This window comes from Artemia sp. Qi Xiang Cuo, chromosome 8 (assembly GCF_049724085.1).
Source record: "Artemia sp. Qi Xiang Cuo chromosome 8, ASM4972408v1, whole genome shotgun sequence".
Lineage (NCBI taxonomy): Eukaryota > Metazoa > Arthropoda > Branchiopoda > Anostraca > Artemiidae > Artemia > Artemia sp. Qi Xiang Cuo.
The window spans coordinates 17,101,147-17,122,963 of NC_142801.1; the positions used below are offsets into that span (position 1 = coordinate 17,101,147).

The 21,817-nt window shown below is 36.9% G+C and overlaps 1 protein-coding gene across 1 annotated transcript in view; it reads left to right on the forward strand.

Annotated features, from left to right (window-relative positions):
* Window positions 1-21,817, forward strand: part of LOC148949201 (serine-arginine protein 55-like) — a 58,600-nt gene that overhangs the window by 5,487 nt on the left and 31,296 nt on the right. Inside the window, exon 2 of the mRNA XM_089093244.1 lies at window positions 21,255-21,392. Coding sequence (XP_088949370.1) covers window positions 21,267-21,392 — 126 coding nt within the window. The 5' untranslated portion in view covers window positions 21,255-21,266. The remainder of the gene's footprint in view (window positions 1-21,254; window positions 21,393-21,817) is intronic.

Genomic DNA, 21,817 nt, shown 5'->3' on the forward strand with positions numbered 1-21,817 from the left:
TAAATAAATAAAAATAGAATTTTACCAAGAGTTCTGGTACTTGTGTATAATCCCAAACACACTCAAGAAGTGAAGTTATGTTAATTTTAATGAAATAGTCCAAAATTTGATGAAAATATAGGCTAATACTTTGGTAACAAAATTATGGAAATTACAGCAAAGAATTATGGAAAGCAGGCTGCCCAGAATGCATTAAATTAAATACTTAGCCTAACTACCTCTATAAATTAAATATTTAATATAAAAATACTTGTAATGTAGTTTATTTAAAAGAATAAGCTGATTATAACCAAATGCAAGAGAAATAATGGTTTTACTTGGATCAAAGACAGCAAACTTCTTGAGCATGTTCAGGTTATTACACAAGTACCAAAATTCTGAAGTAGCCTACTCTACACCCATCCCAGCTCCAAGGCCATATCCAGGGGGGGTTACCCAGTTTGAACCCCCCCTGAAATATTTGTTTGACTTGTAAAAACATAACAAAAATGGACATAAACAAATTTGTATGCGTTTTTTCAAATAACCTTCAAATAAGGAGAACATCACTCAATGCCTTTTGTTTTGCTCTTTCTGAAAAGAATAGGGTAAGATACTCTGTACTTGGCCAGCTAATCTACTCTTTAACAGCTAAATCATTGCAAAATTTCTATTGTTCTACCTAAAAAGTAGATTGTTTCACCATTGAATATGTCAAAATCTTCTTAACAAGCAAGTGATTAGCTTGAATATTTGACCTATAGGCCTACAGCACTCACAATTTCAAATATACTGATAGACAACAGTGGAGCCTAGGCTATCCTGGCCACACATTTAAAGCTTGAGCCTAATTTCATAAAATGTTTTTTAATCTTTGACACAGGATCTCAAAGTTATAACAACATATTGTAATCACAGACAAGTCAACCTTTGGTAGATTTAACCCTTTCCAACAAAATGGTTCCAATGTGAAACCACCTTTTTATATTTTTTTACCATGATCCGTATTTGGTAAAAATAATAAACCACTGGTCTAGCATATGCCTAGCAACGCTATCTGACGGGCAAAATTTTATGGGCAGCCTAATTGACACCTAGTGAGGTGACACCTAGTATTTAGATTGGACTACGTGCTGTTTTTTAATAAAAAGTATAAAAGTTTAGAAACCTTTGTAATTGTGGTATCTTCGATATTGTTTTTCCTACCAATTTGTTCTTTGTGTAGTATATTATGATTTATTATTTCCACTCTTTCAGAAATGAAACACAATAAGCAGATATTGGGCGTGAGACACTGGTCCCCCATGACCACCTTGCAACATATGCTAAAAAGTTTTTTTTTTTTTGGCGTGGTTTGAGCTTGAGACCACTTCAGCAGCTCGACAAAAAAAATGAAACTCAAGCAATTTCCCCAAAACTGAGTCTAGCATCTAAAATCTTAGAATAAATTTGCTCATTTTTATTTTTGAATTCTAAATTCTTGATCTGATTGACCACATCGTATTTCAAACAAACTTCTAAGCTACTCAGAAAGATGTTTCATTCACCCCAATTACTTGAGATGAAATGAAAGTTTTTTTTTTTGCAATAAGTATGCTTATGGGTGTCAGACAGTACCATCTTATCAAGATTTCTGGTCAAGTCACAATGAACTCATAGATAATTACATCTCTGGACTGATGAATATAAGCCGTTTCAGCTGGCTTCTTGCTCATGTTCATCTCAATAACAATTTGATCTTACCTCGGAAAGGAAGTGACAACTATGACAAACTCTACAAGATCAAGCCTCTGATTGAAGAACTATACTCAAGCTTTTGAAAGATTTAAAACCCTACCAAAGAGCAGGCCGTCGACGAAAGTATGCTCAAATTCAAAGGACGCATTGCTTTCAAACATTATATGCTTATGAAGCCCATGAAACGAGGCTACAAGATCTGGGTCAGAGCAGACATGCATGGTTTCGTTTGTGATTTTTAGGTCTATACCAGGAAGTTATCTGACACTAGAGAGTTTGGACTTAGAGAACAAGTAGTTATCAATCTTACCATGGGATTGGAAGGCAAAAATTATCACATTTATTGCAACAATTTCTTCAGTTCAGTAAACCTCATGGAAAAAAGGAAGAACAACAAGCTCTACTGCTGTGGTGCAGTTTGGGCAAACCGTAAAGGTCTACCCAAACTCAAAGCCAAAAAAGAGCTGAGACGAGCTGATTCAGACTACGCTGTGAGTTCAGATGGAATCTTTTGTGTATACTGGAAGAACAAATGATGTGTTCAACTTCTTTCGACAATTCATAAAGGAAGAGAAGTGACACAGATTGGTAGGAAGGAGAAAGATGGATCTATTGCCCAAGTTACATGCCCAAACTGGTCATCGAGTACAACAAGTTTATGGGATGCGTCGACAAAGCTGACATGTTGAAGTCTCAATGGGATTGACAGAAAAAGCAGAAAGTGGTGGCACCGCCCACTGTGGCACTTCATAGACATTACAATGATCAATGCTTTTGTCTTGTTCAAGTTGTCCACTATACCAGATGCTAACAAGATGACGTTATTTGGCAAGGATGGAGGGACGTTTTTCTCCAAGGTGGCCGCTGTTGGAAGTGGTGTCCCCCAGGGCACAGTTTTGGGTCCGACTTTATTTAATATATATATAAATGACGAGCCAAAAATCCTAAATAACAAAGTAAGCCTCTACGCTGATGACTCGAAACTTATCGGTCGTGCAGACACAGCGGAGAATAGTAAGTCGATCCAACTGGACCTCAATACATTCACTCACTGGACTAATATTTGGAGGCTTGAATTCAACGCATCAAAATGCAAGACTCTCCACCTTGGGAAGAAAAAACCACACACTCAGTACCATATGGGTTGTAGGGATGGGTCCCAAAATGCCATTTCCAGCAGCCACGCGGAGAGAGATCTTGGTGTCCTGGTAGACGACGAATTGAAATTTCATATTCATGCACAAGCAACTATTGCGAAGGCTAACCAGACTCTTGGCTTAATCAAAAGAATGTTCACTAGCAGATCTCCAACTGTTGTGACCAAGCTATAGAATAGTCTAGTTTGACCAAGGCTAGAGTTTGGAATGTGCATCGCATGCCCAATCAATAAGACAGACCAAGCAGCTCTAGAATCAGTCCAGAGGAGGGCAACAAAATGTATTAGAGACCTCTATGATGTCCCTTATCCATCCCGTCTCCGTAAGCTTAGAATACCATCTCTAACATATTGTCGCAAACGAGGCAATGTGATAACAGCATACAAGCTTCTAAATGCTGAGGATACCATTCCTGGCCTTTTCCAACCAGACAATTCAAACAGAACTTGTGGTCATTCTCAAAAGCTTTTCCGGAAACAAGCCAACACCAGACTAAGGAACAAGTTCTTCTCAAATAGAGTTGTCAGCTTGTGGAACTCCCTTAGTGAACAAACAGTAACCTCTACCAGCATGGATGCGTTCAAGTCATCAGTGGATAGGGAGTGGCTCAACAAACCGTGGTGCACCATTTGGGACGCCACAGATGATGATTAACTATCATCACTGAAGCTGGCGGACACAGGATTCGTCCTATTGCTAGCAAGTGCGATTTAAGGTAATTTAAGGTAATTGAAAGACTTTAGATGTTGCATTGTTACTGGTTTGGTTGGAAGTTATTTGTGCAAGGGTGAGAGAGGTTGGGCATCCAGAAAATTGAAAGTTTTCGCCAAATTCAAGCTTTACGTTCCTCCATAAAAGAGATTGGATCAATAAAAAACACTTACCTGTTCAAGCTACTTCAAGAAGATGTGCTCAATGCAGTACAAAGATTGAGTCCCATTGCACAAAATGGCAATGAGCAGTTTGTAAAGTTCTATAGTGCATGAATTACACAAAGAACTGCTTAAGTTCTTTTCACCAGAAGTGAGGTTTTTTCTGCACATGTTTCGAAGTGGTCTCTACCAAACACCACCTTATATTTCATTTCACAGCTGGAATAAATTTTTTTTAGTTCAATATTTGTCGGTTTCTAAGCCCAGGGACACAGGAAACGTAAAAAAAAGCGAAATTTTCTGACAATTTCATAATTTGTGCCGGAAAGGGTTAATATAAGATAAGTAGTGTGAAACAGCATAAATGTATTTAAATAGGCTAGGGTGTAAAGCCAACTTATGTCTAATGTTTGAAAACTGGATGTTTTCCAAGATTGTAGTCAGTCAGTCCCTACTGGTCTAGTCCTAACCATCAGCCAATCATAACTATCTAACCTTATACACACAAGGTCCAAGATTAGGTGCCTGCTGTTTATGTATAGCAAAGATACTGTTTAATCAGAATATCTGGCCAAGATTAGGCAATAGCCAAGTACTGAGGGTCTTACCCTAGGCTAAAAACTTTATTCAGTAGGTCAATTTTAAGCCCTTTACTGAACTTTAAAGAATCAATATTAAAATCAGTTATAAGTTTCTCAACTAAAATATTGTGGTTAACAAGATCAAATGCTTTTTGAAGGTCAATGGAAATTAAATTTTGCAAGCAATTAGGGTTTTCGAGAATTTTCCCAATTGAGTCAATAAGAAAAATAAGGTAATGGGAAGTAGAAGTGGATTTGATGTTCCCAAATTGTCTCAGGTCAGTGAGAGGTAGGATTTTTTCCTTTAGCCAGTCTGCAAGGAATCCTTCATATAGTTTAAAGAATAAAGGAGTGAGTGAAATAGGACAAATAACTTCAAAACCAGGTTTTCTGTCTTTCTTTTTTTAAGAGGGCTATGAAATCCTGTCTCAAAATTTGTGGATATTGGCCAGACTCAGTAATCTCATTGAAAATAACTGACAAGGGCTTTGAATGACTTTGAAAGGAAGTCACTGAAAGTACTAATTAAAGGAAAAGGAATATCTAAAGGGCAGACACTTGTTTTTTGTAGTTTCCCAATTCTTCTTTTGATCTCAGATGGAGATATGGAGGGGAAAGCAGGTGGGAGATTGTCAATAGGTAAATGATATGACAATGCTGGAAGGCTCTGGACAATGGAGGCAAGGAACTTGTTTAGATTATTACCAGTAACTTCTGGGGATTCTGGTAGGCTGAAATCAAGCTGGTCTAGACTCCTACCACCCAACTTTTTTATTTTGGAATACCAATTTTTTGGTTTATTGGTAAACAATTCTTTGACCATTTTCTTGTAGTAGGATTGGGCAGATTTACATATTTCCTTTTTAATTGCTTTTCTTAGTATATTTGCTTCATCCAGTTTACCATTTCTAAAAAGATTCAATTTTTTCTAATTAGTGCTTTTATGGGCTGATTAATGAATGGTTTGTCACTGGAGCACTTTTTAAATCTTTTTTCTGGGAAAGAAAGTGGATATTTATCATTTAGCTTTTTGTGAAAGGTAGTGATTTTTTTATCCAGATCATGCAAATTATAAATATCAGACCAATCCTCAGTACTCAGCCACGTTCCAAAAGAAAGAAGGCGAGTATTTTGAATGGGGCGGTAAGAGCCATAAGTTATTGAGAATGTATGCTTAAAATTAGACGACGGGGACAGGAGGAGGGGAAAATGACAACTCCCACCCAATGATAGCAAAGCTGAGGGGGGACTGTAAAAATTATTTAGATTAGTTAGAATGACATCAAGAAAGGTATTCCCCCTAGTTGTTGGAATTCCAACTATTTGCTTAACCTTTAGAGAGGAGCAAATTGAATTCATCTTAAGTTCATTGGCGTCACCAACCAGAAAAAGTCCAGCATTTGGGTACTTAGAGATGACAAAGTCAGCATTGGTCTGTAGCTGCTGGAGAAATTTGCGTTTTGCATCAATGTTTTGGTTTGGCGAGTAATAAAATACAGCTATTGCAATGATATTATAGGGATGGGGAAGTACTTAAGGTCTAATACTTAGCCAAAGAATTTCATCATACTCAGATAAATTAGGAACAGGAATAATTTTAGGGAAAAGGTTGCATTTAGAAAATAACATGACACCACCTCCTCTTTTTCCAAGTGGGTGATACAAAGGACGGAGCTTAATAAATTCTGAAAAATTTGACAAATGAAGAGACCTTTAGTTATGAGACTGTACTTCTGTAACAACTATAACATCAATTCGATTTAATTCTCATAGCACCTTGAGTTCAGTGAGTTTGTCAAAATTAAGTCTTCTGACATTAGTAATTAGAAATTTTGGAAATTTAAAGCAACTGGGGAAACATGACTGTTGTCGAGTTTCAGTTATTCTTGGGGGGGGGGGTAATTTTGGGCTCTGGGATGGTGCAGATAATTTTAGGGGAAGACTATTTCTTACAGAAAAATTGTCACATGTATGACCTCTCAAACCACAGTCACCTGGGTAGGGTACCCATAAGGAATAAAGTTTGAGGGATGGGGGAAAGGTTTCCTGGTGATACAAGAAGATGTCCAAATGGGAGTGTTCTTTATAGGGAGGTGTGGTAAGGCAAGATGACGCTGGGAAAGGGAAGTAAGGTGGAGGTTGTCTGAGATGGGAGTGGCCAGGTTTATCTTGGCAAATGATGGAGGGAAGCCAGAACCAGTTATCAAATTCTTGGACGCACAGAGAGTATTTATGTCTATGGGGTGTGGATTTTTGGGAGGGATTTGGGTAAGGGGAGGTTTGGGGATAGTCTGAATTGGGTAATGTGGCCTTAAGTGTTGGGTTGACTGGGCACATGAACATACCTGGGATGGAGGAGACTTTCAAGGGATGGATTCCTGGGGTATGTTGCTCTATATTGAGTATGCAGGGGGATAAGGCTGGAAGTTGATTGGAACATGACCCAGGGGAGGAGGGGTCGCGAATGCTTTCGGTGTTGCCCTAAAAAAGGTTGGATTTTAAACTTACCCTCTGAGACTGGTGATACGTGAGCAAAACAACAGAATTTTTCACAACAAGCTAAAGCAAGACAAAGGTTAACATGATCAAAGCTGTACTTATCGGACATACAAATACCTAAAATAAAATTACGACAAATATGTAAAAACTTACACTGCTTGCAAAACTTACAACGACCATGATTAAAATGGTTACATATCACATTTTTTTTTTTTAACTGCTTATTTTTGTGTTTTCTTTCATTTCACTTTTTACAAGTTTCTCAAAAACAATTACTAAATCATCATAAGCAATAGCTTTGTTATTCCTTAAAATCACGGTGTCATCATCACCTTTTAATTTTTGCATACAACCGGAAGCCAATGTGTATTTGGGAACTTGTTCTGTTGCCATAGTAATTGAAGGTAAGTTGCTGAGATTATTTTGTTCATGAATAATTGACTCAGGTTCAATATTTTTATCTTGACTCTGGTCAGTGGTGTTGTTAACAACTTGGTTTGATACTACTTTGACTGCACTTGAACTCTTGAATGAATTTGAAAAGGCAAGATTAGCATTTCCTAATTTTTTACATTCACTTGAATTTCTTTATTATTTTTTTCGGTTTCTTTTGCTTTGCTAAAGGGAAGAGGAAATGTCGGGAAAATTGAAGAAATCCAGTTGGAGAGGAATATAATTGTTTTGTATCAGAAATAGGGGGTCAGAAAAAATGGACGAAATGTACCTTAATGTCTCTTCTAGTCTGTCTTTTAATTTCAAAAGCCACAATGCAGACTCTGGATTAAGACTTTCTTGATTAGTAGAGCAAATTTCTGTCTGGCAAGCAAAATCTTTAACAAAGGGTTTTGGATATTTTATATTTTCACTGGCAGAACATGAGTAGGATTCAGTCTGGACTGAAACCTCATATAAGCAGGTTTTTAGTTTTCCATTGGTGGTGTCAAGAGTAGAGGAGGGGTCAGCAGCAAAAACGGCAGTGCCCTCTGTGTGACGAGCAACTTCAAGATGGGGGGGGGGGCGTCACTTCATGTTGGAGGTAGGGAAAAGCTGGAATTAACTCATGCAAAAGGGAGGACAGCCGCGATTTGAGCTTCCTTAGGATATTAAGCTTCCTAGCTCTTGAATTGGGAGAACGGGGGTTGCGAGGTAAAGGTAAAACAGGTGAGTCTAAAGAATTTACCTGTATGGCGGAAATTTTCTTTGAGGAGCAGTCAAGACAACACCAGCTTTTACTCCAATCAGCTATACCAATTTGGCACACTTTTCCACTCCTGCATGGTCGTGGAACGAGCAATTGCACTCTCCACATTTCACAGAGTTCAAAAAGACTCTCAGCCTACATTCGGGACAAACAAGTCTTTGTCTAACCATCTTTTTTTTAAGAGGTTAATGGTCCTAAAAAATAACTTTGTTCACCAGGTAACAACCAAGGTGTTCACAGACTGGATCCTAGATGAAAACTCAAAAAACTTTGAAAGCTTAGATTGACCTCAGGTTTGTCTTCAATTGGCATGCTATGTAAAGACCTTGTTTTTGGTTTGGTTGACATACTTGTATGTCATTGAGAATTTGCTGTGCCTGCATTGCAAAGTCAACAATGGTAGCTTTAGGGCATGTAAAGGGACCTGCAAGGTACTTTTAAAGTCTAGGATTGATCTCAACAGTGCCTTGTGTAGCTTCAGAGAGATTCTAAACGACTGGCTGGTGATAGTTCTTCTGATAAGTCCAAGGCTTGAGTTTGCTTTGGAGACTCTTAGTGGAGATTCATCATGGAACTTCAGAGCATTATCAATAGTGATTCCCAGCTCGAACTGCTGGTGCAAATCAGAAGTGATATGGGGGATGATGTCAGGTTGGCCCTTATGCTGTATTGGTGCTGTGGATTGTTGTGACCAGAGTGAAGGCAACACATTTTGAATATCAAAGAAGAAATGCAAACTGTCTACTCTTGCCAGTATGCAATCAAGGTCAGAATGTAGAATTAAACTGTCAGATACACTAGATAGTTGAATCATTGGTATAGAGGGTGGTTATATACTTCAGCTACCATATTGTATATATAGAAAAGAAACAATGTTAGTTCAACAACAGTTCCCTGAGGAATGCCACTTAGGATTAAAGTTACTTTCCTTTTTACCTCATCTAATCCTTTTTGGATGGCCCTAAGTAGAACTACCAGTTTACACTTCACAAACTTTAAGAATCAGATATAATCTTTATTGTTATTAGTAGTTTAAATTTTCAATGCTGGCATGGAAACCAATGGTCTTTTTTTCTATTATCAAAAGGGGATAAAATTTGGACAAGGATGTCAACAACAAGCTTAATCCTTGCCATTTCAACATCAAATAAAACAAATAATTTCTTCCTTCTTCTATTTAACAGCAGGTGGGCTTTTCAGTAATACTATTTAGCCCTTTTCCTTTTGCTTCACTCTGTGGGCTACAGAGCTACTAGATTGATTGCCTCATATTTATTAGATATTTTCAGATATCATTCAGTAGGTCTTTCGACTCTAGGAGTTCAAATATAAGCTGATAGATGTCGATTTCTATGCTCAGTGTGCAGGTATAGTTGGCTAGTCTCTTGGCTGATAGTTAGATTTTGTGGTGTTTGAAGCATTTTAGCAGTTTACAAAGCAAGGTATGTTGTGCAGACGTCAGCATATTACATTCAAATAGGCAATGGTCAATTGTTTCATTATTCATATTACAATGCCTGCAAAGAGGGGACAGGGGAATTGAACCACTTGAATTAGAAAACTTATACAAGAATGCAAGAAAATTTAGTCCATTTTTTTTCCAGAACGAATTCTATGATAGATTTTAGAAAAATACTTATTGGGAAAGGGGGAAAGGATAGGATTAGTCTTATTAAAATTAATATCTGATGGTCTCCATCGATAAATATCTCTAATCGGGATTGGTCTCCCACTTGGCTGGTCAATACTTATAGCATTTTTTGGTATTTCATCAACCTGATGATTAGCACTTATACCAGAGTGGCTAGGAATATACTGAAAATAAGTTCTTATGCCACTTGAAGCAAGATTATCTATAATACTGAGACAATGATAAGTGTCAATGTCCAACTTATACTGAGGAGCTGAGGCCTGCAACTCAAGGCTTGATAAAGAGTCCGAATATACTATAATATTATTTGAATTTGCAATCAAAGGTTGGTTTTCCTTAAGGTGTTTTAATGCCACAATTATGGCATTTAACTCAGCAGACATTATAGATAGATTATTATATAATGTCTCGCCCATTGCAATTTTCAGGTGAGGAAGGAAAGCACCACTTGCTACCTTCTCATTTTTGACCCATCAACAAAAATTTGGAAATGGTATTTATATGTAATTGTATAAAGTTCAGCAAATTTTTTTTGGACTAAAGCAATGGGGGTTAAATCATTAGTCCACTTTGAGAAATCAGTATTTATTATGGGAACTGACCAATTCCATGGAGGAGAATGGGGGAAAGTAGGTGCAATAGATTTTGCCAGTACGGGGAACTTCTTCTGAATACTGGCATACTCCTCTGCGATGCCTCAATACATGGCTGGATTTCTTAACCAATTATGTAGGGTGTGTGAGCTATTTGATTCAATTTTTGTAAGATGTTTTGTCAAGAGAAAGCTACGTCTCTCCCTTATTGTTGTTAATCCACTCTCCATAAGCAGAAACTTGGTGCTTGTGATTTTCCTAAGACCAAATATGAGACGTATTATATCATTTTGTGTTGTTTCAATTTTTGCATCTGGGTCTTTGCACATGTACCATAGACGATGAGCCCATAGTCAATATGGGGTCTTATATGTGATTTATAAAACTGGAGTAAGGTTTTCTCCTTACAGCCCCAGTGTGGAAAGAAGTTTTTTTTAGTATAATTGTTTTTCTATAGCATTTTTTTATTGTGTTTGAAATGTGGAGGTGGAAATTAAGTTTTTGGTCAAGCATGAGACCTAGGTAATTAATATGATTATCATCTGGAATAGTTGTTTCATTTAGAGTTAGTTTTGCATTAACATGGTTTCGCTTTCGGTAAAATTGGATTATTTTTGACCTTGTAGGTGCAATGGGTAAATCTGAATGTTAAGAGAATTTTTCAAATTGGAAAAGTGACTTTTGTAGATTTAATTGTGCTATCTCAAAGGTGTTGCCAGATGACCATAGCATCAGATCGTCAGCATATTGTAGATTCGTGTGGGGAAGGTTCATGTCCCAGAGATATAGGGCAAAGAGGAGGCAACTGAGGACTGCTCCCTGAGGTAGGCCTTTGGTTATTGTCTTTTGGGGTGAACAGGCTGAACCAACACAAACAATGAAACTTCGCACTTCTATGAAGGATTTTATAAAAGTTACTAGCTTGGGGGGTAGTCCATGGTTTGCAAGTTTGTTTAAAAGGATTTGGTGGTTCACATTGTCATATGCCCCTTCAAAATCTAGGAAAGCTGCAACTAGGACATTATTTTTTGAGAATGATTCATTTATTGCATTTGTTAGCAAAATGAAAGCATCTGTTGAGGAGTAATGTTTCCTGAATCCAGTCTGAGTGTGAGGGATCATATTATTTTTTTCAACAAACCAGAGGAATTGGTAATAGATCATGTTCTCCATTATTTTCGCCATCACAGGAGTAATCATTATGGGCCTATAGGACTCAGGGTTATCTTTGGGTTTATTTTTCTTTAGGATTGGTAGGAGGGACGAACATTTCCATATATTGGGGAACATAGAAGATGCCCAAGCGTGATTATAACAATTTAGCTTTTCTTGTTTGTATGAAGGGGTGAGATTCTTTATCCATGTAGGGTGTATATTGTCATAGCTGCCGCTAGTTTTGGTCCTAATATTATGTATTGCATTACTCATTTTCTGGATTGAAAATGGACTATTTATATGCTCGGATCCTTTGCGGGGTTGGTAACTTGGGTTCATAGGAATTGGGGACATTTTGCTTCGATTATTTGATGTTAGTTTATTAACAAAAAGAGTTGCAAATAGCTTAGCTTTTTCATTATCATTGTCATAATGGGTATTATTATGTATAAGCTCATACAGGAGTGGGTTGGGGGAAGTCTTTTTCCAACAGATGTGGCTTATGACTTTATGTATAATTGGCTCATGTGTTTCTCTGGAGAGATAATTTGTAAAATTATTCCATACTTATATTTAGCATCTACTATAGTCCTTTTTAGATTAGATTCTGCTTGTAATTTTTTTAAATATGTAGTAGGTGATGGTTTTTTTTATGAATTCTGTCCTAGCTGCCTTTTTTATTCTCCATTTAATTTGGCACTCATTTGTCCACCATGAGTGGGAATGTGTTTAGGGAAGGTTTTCTTGGGTGTTGTCCTGGGGATAGCATGATTAGCTGTATTTATTAGTAATGATACCAAGACTTCAGCATGTGTGTCAACTGTTGTGTTTGAAATCCATGAATTTTGGGTGAAACTTGTAATTTCATCATTTAGCTAATTTTGGAATATAGACCAATTTGCTTAAGTGTTGATATATTTGGAGGTATGTGATAGAGTCTCAGCAGGTTCATTTAGGGATCAAACGATGAAAAAGTATTCAGCACATAGAAAACCAGTCTTATTTACGCAAATTTTGTTCAAAATGTGTAATTACACAATTTTTAGGTCAACTGTAGAGAGACTTACATTTTTGGTGTTGAAATATGTATTCAGGTTTGGAGGGGTAGCACCTACTACATCATTATTATTTGAAATTATACGCTCAATCAATTTACCAGCTTTATTTGCTGGTTTACTCCCCCACAAAAGGCTGTGGGCATTGAAGTCTCCGCAAATAATGATATTTTTTTATATATTAGAATTATTTATATATTTAAAGAAATCCATGGCATCTGTAGTTTGGCCAGTAGGGTTATAAAAGCTTATTATGTAGGTTTTTGTATTATTCAGCCAAACAATGATATCAATTGCATCAACATCATTTGCAAAATCTGGAAAGTTGATGCCACAGAATTTTATATTATTTTTAACTATTAAGGCTACTCCACCTCCTTTTCTCTCTGATGATCTATCCTTTCTCAGGATAGTATATCCCAGAGACTTAATTTGTTCATTTTGGGTTAAATGAGTTTCCTGGAGGCAAGCAATTTCTATGGAATTATTATTCATGAAAAATATTATTTCATTTAGCTTATTTTATGTGAGTGATCTTACGTTCCACTGGAGTATTGATATGAGTTATGTTGCTGACTTAATTTTTACATGACTGTGTATCAATGTTCAGCTTTGTTAATAGTAAAGCAAGGTCTTTTTTTGCTTGAATGAGCATATCATCAGGGATGTAGATTTTTGCCAATTCTGCAATGATTTTTGTTTTCTGTAGTTGATGTATGTTCATGCCCTGAACTGCATTACAGTTTAGAATGAATAAGGATATATTTGGGGATTGCATGTTAGGTTGTGCATCCTGTTTATCGGTTAAGGGATTAATTCCTGGTAGTGTTTCTGGTTTGTTTCTTCTTGGGAGGGGGGCCAGGCTGACCTCATCTCACCAGACAAGGAGGCTTATTGACGTGGTGATTCCTTCGGATCGGGCTGTGAGCGAGGGGGCTGAGAGGCTGGTGTTTGGGCCGGGGGACTTGAGACAGGGGGGGCGTTTGACGTGGAGATTTTGGTTGGTTTCATTATGGGCTTTATTTAGTATTGTTGGGCAGCATTTGCTTCTATTGCTGCAAAGGGGTATAGGATGGCTTTTTCTGTTACTATTTGGAGTGTTAGTGCTCTTTTCTTATGTGCAGGGCATAGTGATTTATTGGTCGATTCATGTGGGCCTTTGCAATTCATACATGTAGGCGGAGTGTTGTTGCAAGTTGTCAACTCTTTAGTATGGAATGCTTTACAATTACTACACTCTAGGAGAATTTCATTACATTTGTTTGTTGTGTGTCCCAGTTTGAGACACTTCTGACACTCGATAGGCTTTGGTTTGTATTCCTTGTGCGGTTTGATTTGCCAAAATAGGAATAACTTTTCTGGGATATTAATTTTTTCCTTCAGTGTAAATAAGAAGGATCTACTTGTTTTGAGGCCATTTGAGTTAGGTTTACCAAGTTGGGTAACATTTTCAACTGGGATTGTGTTTCCAGCCCTATCTGAGAGCCCTTCTTTTAACTCCTGAATGGGTATTTCTGGGAGAACATTATAAACTATCATTTTTGTTGGGGATTGTTTTGGGTTCCATTTAAATGCATTAATTGGGGTATTCAGAAGGGATTTTAGGTTGAGTATCGTGTTTGCTGATTACTGATCTTGGAAAACTATTAGCAGAGATCCATCACGGTGAATATTAAGAGAGAACATTGATTTTAGCAATTTGAAAATTGCAAATCTTATTGCAGTAATCTTTTTTATTTCAAAGGGGGTAATAGGAGAAATTTTAAAGTAAATTCCCAAGTTTTGGGAGGGAGGATCTTGGGCAGGGAGGGGAAATGCTTTTGATTGGGGAGATTTTTTTTCTTTTTTTAGAGCTTCTAGAAAGGACCTCTGGAAACCCATTATCACCATTTAATAGTAACATTAGCCCTACACTGATCATTGTGCTACTCTCAAAATTGGAGCTATCATGTGAACTTTCAGATAGTGAGCTTGACCAGCCAGGATGGGTATCAGTTTCACTGGTATTTGGGATGGGATCTGAGGGGACTTTTTTTTTGAGGATTTCTAATCATTGCCTATTGGAATAAGCTTTAAACTAAAACAAAAAAGGATATTACAATAATAACAAACTGTCTGCACTCTACTATGGGGAAAGTTTCAGTATCAAAAGAAACACCACAGTATGTCCCTGAGGAGGATTTGAGCATGATTGGTTTGGTACAACTACTGATTAATTGAGATAATAATTCACAAGAAATTTATTTTAAATTTCTTTAAATGTTGCTGCTGTGATCATTTCTTCAGTGTACATTTATTCTTCTTTTTCATTTCTTCTTTCTTTCTATTCTTCTTTCTTATGTCATCACATTTGCTAATTGAAACTTCTTCTTCTGAAGAAGAAGTTCTTATTCTAATTGAAACGTGGCTTTTTGCACTTAAGTTCTTGTCCTTCTTCTTTATCTGTGAGTAGTAAGAGACAAGAAACAATGTTGGTCCAAGAACAGTTCCCTGAGGAATGTCACTTAGGACTTTGCCAGGTTGTGAGTATGCTCACACACACTGTTGTGAAGAGTTGTTCCACTTGCACTCTACCAACAAGGATTTAAGTTTATTCCTACTGTTTTTAGCTTGAAGCAAAGCTGACTGTTTGCGACCTTATTAAATGGTTTCGCTAGATTCATTAGAATGAAATATACTGGAAAGCTTTGATCCAGAAGCTGGGTAATCTGCTTGTAAGTATCTAAGAGGTTAGTTTTTACAGATTTTTCTGGTAGAGATCTATGTTGCTTGTCAGAGATGATGATAGGCCTATTTAGAGTAAGGTGCTGTAAAGAGTGTCATTAAACTATCCTCTCAAGAGTGCAACAGCAGATGTTAGGCTGTCACTTAATGCTATGGATATTCACTATCCAGTCTAGTTTAACAATATTTCTGTGTCGTTTATCTTTTTCAAAAAATTGGTGTGCTATGGGGCAGTTTCTAATGGAATGGGACTTGTTATTGAAACTTTTTTCCCATTATCTTACCATTGAGAATAATTTCTTTTAAAGCACATAGCTCAGAGCCTTTAAAATTCAGCCAGTAATTGCTCTATCTTCCTAGTTGTTACTGGAATGCCAGTGAAGAATGGGAACTGTTTATATTTTGGCTCTGATATAGTGTCAGACATGTAAATTAAGGATAACGTATCAGCTACGCAGGTGTCTTTTCCTGATCTATACTTGAATGTCAAGTTATATTTGTTGTCTCAGTAAGTAATATGGTTTTCTATTAATCTTTACTCTGTGGCAATAAAAACGACTTAATATTTAACTTTTCAATCATTTATTATTTATTTATTATTTTATTCAATAAAGGAGGAAGCCATAGACTTATTGCATAGCAACACAAAAAAATAACAGCTCAAAACAGCAACACTGCAAAACACAAAACAAGAAATAAAACAAAAAATATTCATAAATAAAAAAACAACTATGCAACAACTATACTACAGAAACTGTTTTTTGTAGAACTCAGTTTCAACAAGAGCACTCTTAAATGATTCCACTGTTGGCGTAGAAACTACAGTATTGGGTAAACTATTCCAAAGTTTAGTTGCACGGTTAACAAAGCTACATTGACCTATTTTCTTGAGCACTTGTGGCTGATACAGTTTATATGAGTTTTGTCGAGTGGCTGAGTAATGACTAAGTTTGAAAAAATCAGCCCAGTCCACATTATCAACACCCTTCATAATACGGAACGTATTGATCAGGTCAATCCTAACCTGTCATAACTCCAGAGAAGAAAATCCCAACTCCTACAGTTAATGCTGATACGGTAAATGACTCAAGTATGGCACAAACTTTGATACGTGATATTAAACCTTTTCAATTTGCTACAAGTTACATTCCCATGTAGAATGCAAAACAGAGGAACAATATTCTACCACCGGGCTTACTATTGTCTTGTATAGTGTCATAAAAGTGTGAAGGTTAAATTTCATGAAACTTCTCTTAATCCAAAGCAGACTGTAATTAGCATTTTGTGAAATTATTGACACATGCTTGTGAAACTTCAGTTGGTTATCAAAGTGGATACCTAAATCCCTTACTGAATCTGCAGATGAAACAGATGTATCCCCAAGAAAATAATGATAAGTAAAGCTTTTTGAAAAGTAATGGAGTACAAAACATTTTTGATGGTTTAAAAACATGGACTTCAATTTACATCAATCATTTGGGGAATTCAGATCCTCTTGAATAAGAGTGACATCTACCGGGGAGGTAACACTTTTATACAGTTTTATATTATCTGCAAACAGTTTGACAGCGGAGTGACAAATTGCATCAGGTAAATTGTTTACAAGCAAGCAAAATAACACTGGGCCTAAGCACCGGCCCTGTGGCACACCACTCGAAATCGGACTCTTACTTAAAAGTACAATACTAATAATAACTTGCTAGCAGTACCCTGATAAATAGTCATCAGTCCACGTTAAAGTTGTACTGCCTGACTTATATTTTTCACATTTTTAAGCAACAAACTTATTGATACTTTGTCAAATGTTTTACTGAAGTCAGTGTACAAGCAATCAAACTCCAAACTGAGATCAGCCATATTTTGGGAATATTTTACAACTTCTAGCAACCGCGTATTACATGACCTGTTTTTTCTAAAACCATGCTGTGATGGATGCCATAGTTTATTTTGGTTGAAGTAATCCTGTATCTGACATACAATAATCTTTTCAAAAACTCTTGAAAAAATTGAAGTGTTTGAAATTGGACAATAATTTCCCAATTAGGATTTAGATCCTCCTTTGTGGAGTGGCTTTACAACCGCTTTTTTCCACGCTGCAGGGCATTTACCACTCAATAGACATTGGTTAAACAAAAACGCAAGAGGTTCAGCTAAACACGTGGCTGTCTTCTGAAGAAAAGTGTTAGAAATACCATCTATATCTGGAGCTTTATTAACGGAAAGGTCAAGGAGAATTTTTAAAACCTGCTCTGAAGAAATATCATAGTCATTGAAGGGCACTTTGTCTGCTGAAACAAATTCGGTAAAATGGGGTGGACTGCATGCATGGACATTATTTGGATTTACAAAAACTGACGAAAACACTTGATTAAACACATCAGCCTTTTTCTGATCATCACTTATTAATTCACTTGTAGTTGGGTCATCAAAAATGCACGAATCAGTTGAGGAGTCAGTCTTATTTCTATTGACATTTTCCAAAACTTCTTTGGACACCCTCAAATGTTAGTAATAATAGACGATTTGAGTGATTCCCGGTTAACGCGTAGAGAATGAGTCGCGTGATTCCGAGCCATTTTATGCGCACACCACGAGTCTTCATTTTTTTTTCAACATATACTGTCTCCATTGTTTATTTTTAACACTAATAGCATCAAGTACAAATTTTGGCAGTCGTCTTCTTTTTCTTGGACCTTCTTTTATGTAATAACGTGGAATGAACCTATCACATGCATCTTTTATAACCTCTCGGATGAACTCAACAGCAACATCCACATCCGCATTACTAGACTGAAGCTCCTCAACAATAGAAACGGAACGGATAAAGTCTTGAATTTCATCGTAGCAACCCTTGCTATAATCGTAATAAAGTTAGAACCAGAGATCACCACTGCACTTACATTCATTGACAGCTATATAACTACATGGTCGCTTTTAACTAGAGGGGGCCGCCTCTTAATGCCTAATATTTAATATGGAGACTTTTTGATAACCCAATACAGTACATGGGGAGTGGAAATACTTATGAGTATTTTGGGATCCACAACATGCTGGTGCAGAAAGCTGTCCTGTAAGGTTTGCACAAGTTTAAAAGCAAAACTCTGGTCCGTCCCTGATGTAGCTTGAGATAACCAGTCAATATTGGGCACATTAAAGTCACCAAGAACAAGAATGTTTGAGGAAACAGACGCAAGGTACGACAGATAACTCAGCAGGCGATCATCATTTAACATGCTAAATTTATTTCTGGAAGGGCTTCGATATATGCCTACAATCCTCACTTTTTGGGATATCCCTGGCAACTTAATTTCCACACTAATTACTTCACTTAATTCCATAGTAAACGAAACATCAACTTCTGCATACTTTAATTTAGATGACGACGAAATATAAATACAAATTTCCCTTTTCGGATGCTTGTTATACACGACATAATAGCCATTCAGTTGAAAGAAATGTGCTTCGGGGTTAAGACAGTGCTTTGGGAGCACCTCAGTCACGATAACTATATCAGGTTTCTGCAAATTTACCAAAGAATAAAGTTCATCAAGTTTGTTTGAAAGTACATCAGCATTTGAATACAACACGGAAAGATTATTCTTCCATTTCATGCCTACAGGGGGCCGCTTGTCCCTAATGTTACTTTGAATCACGTTACCTTCTAACTGTCTATTTATACTGGTTATATCGTAGGGTAAAACGTTTAATGCTGCATTGCAGCTGGAAGGGCTGCTCAAATCTGACCGTTTTTTTGGAACTATAGAGTTCCTACGTATAACCAAATCAACTTCGCCCTGTGCATGCCTGACCTGCAACTCCTCATATAACTTTGCTCTTTTCTGACGGTCAGTCTTGGATACATCATTTCGAAACTGGGTTGTACCTGGCCCTTTTCTTTCGTAAGACTTTTGTAGAATCTGCTTCTTAGTCTTGAAATCTGGGATTGAGAATCCCAGACGACGGACATTAGAGACGCTTATATTTGGGAGCCCCTAATCACTCACAAGATATTTTTTACGTAGAGTTCATCATTTGTCAGAGGGGGGACACCAAAAACAACAATATTTAGCTTGCGACGCTGACGGTCTATCATCTGCAACAATCTGTTTAACTTTGGTTTCAAGCTGCATCTCAAGATCTTTTTTCAACGTCTGAATCTCCGACTCAACCAAACTCTGAACAGCGTCCTTGTCAAACGAGGGAGACTGTTCAAGGGTTGTCAAACGGCTCTCAACATTACCAAAACGGTTTTCAATGTCGGTGGTTAGCTCTTCTCGAAGTTCGGAAAATGCTTCTTTCACTGCATCTTTAACTTTGGTGTCCAGTTCATTTACTGCACTAAGAGATGGCCGGAATGGTTCGAGAGTCTTGTCTAAAAGTTTTTGAATATCGTCCAAAGACGCCCCACCTGCCACTTGTGGGTTACCTTTGCAAACTGGACATTTCCACTCGCAGCCTACTCGCCGTGTCATTTTAGTTAGTAAAGAGTATTCAGCTTCTGACATTTCCAGACAATCAATGCATAACCAGAGGCTACATCCGTCACAGTTCATAGCAGTTGAATCTGTATCTAAATTCTCATCACATGTTGCGCACATATCGGTCCCTTTTTTGGGGCTCTGACGAGGTCTTTTTGGTGGCATTATATTCAAGCTTTAAGGATTCTAAGGTAGACAAGACCCGTGGGACGTGCAACACACAAATCACCTGATCCCAGCAGTTTAAGGACGCAAGATCCCGCTAGTTCTATACGGCTCTTGAATGTTTGTTGTTGCTCATTTTGCACAGGCTGTCTCCGAAAAATGCAGCTTGAATTTTAACGTCAAAAATGCGTAAAAACGGTTGAGCTAATTTAATCTATGATAATAGAAAAATATAATATTTAGCTGTATTTGGCAACTTTATATTTGGCAACTATGTATTGCCAGAAGAAACAGGTGTACTTGAAGTAATCCTTTATTTGTTTACAATCCTTTGTTTGTTTTAATTAGAATTCAAACACAATGTGTTAATTCTCATGGGAATAAAAAATAAAATTATCTTCCAGGTAACTTCAAAGACCAGGTAAGTGAATTCACACCTTGAGAAAAGAAACTTAAGGATGTATAATAGTTGGAAATGATAAATATAGGTACCAATAACTGCTTTACCACATGAAATTGGCCAGTAATCCTGTATTCAATTTTCACTTAGATTAAGTTGCTGTTGTCAACAATCTTTATGTAATTGGAAGATGTTTAAAGTCATCTGACACTATGTATATTCACTATCCAATCTTTAGTTGAAAGTATTTAAACCAATCCTTTTCTATGTCATCATCAGTTTGTTTTTATATATTTAAAGCCTCTGTTAGAACAGGAACTAGAAAATAAGATCACTGAATGCACAGAAACTAATCATCAAAATCAAACAACAGAAGAAATACCAAGCTAAAACAAAAAAATCAATTGATATATCTTTGAATAGGCTGAATTTATCCAACCATTCATATAGGTTTTCTTCCTAGAGATGTTTCTGTCAAATATCCTTTTAAGGAATCAGTGTTGTAAGTTGGGGGGGGGGGGTTATATGCTGCATCCCCTGTCTAGATTTTGAGAAATGCCATCTCTAAGGTGTTTTCATTGAAAAAAGCCCGTTACTGGTATTAAAAAAAAAAAAAAAAATAGAAACAGGAAAAATCCCCCCCCCCTTCCCCCATTTCTAGATTGTGAAAAATACATTTTGCCCCCTCCCCTCAAAGGTTTAGTAAATTGACTCCACTGTAAGGATTGAACAAATGGGTTTGCAGGGATAATATCCTAAGAGAGACCAAATGTCTCTTGCTAGTACAAACCTGTTATTTTTGAGTTTATGAAAGTCGTCCATATTATGCTATAGATGGGTACTATTTTATTAATCTAATAGTTTCAAGTTTCTAAAAGAGGCAGTTCATTCAGTTTAGCTCCTTAGTTCTGAATTCCTAACTGAGATAAATCTTTTTATCAGAATTACTAAATGAGATTAAAGTGATTGCATGGAACAAGACATGGTGAACTCTTGTATCATTTTAGGTTCAAATAAAAATGGCTGGAACCAGAGTGTATATTGGTGGCTTAGGCAGAAGAGCAATTGAAAGAGACGTGGAAAGGTTTTTCAAAGGATATGGAAGAATACGACAAGTCTTGCTGAAAAATGGATATGCTTTTGTGGTAATTCTAAGTTGTACCTCATAAGCTTTGATTAACTGAAAATAGTTTCAAGTTGTGGTGAAGGATGAAGATAGCTCTAAATCAAAAAGTTCATTTCAACAGTAGTGCAATATGTGCCTTGCAACCATATTAACTTCACGTTTATTGAAACTTGTGGGGTTTTGGTATAGAATAATAATGCTAAATACTGATTTAAAGATGATATTTTGTGTCGCTCTTACTCTATATTTCAAGTCCACTTATGATAAATTTTTGCTCTTTCTAAGTAATATTTTGCTAGCAGAACGTTTTTTCATGTTCTTTGTGCGCCCCAACCCTGAGATAGGTTCAAAGGAACTTATCTCCTCTGGGAATCTTGAAAAATAATGGAAAACCATGCTTTTTTCCGATTTCGTCTGATTGGTCTGAAGGAGCCTCCTTCCCCT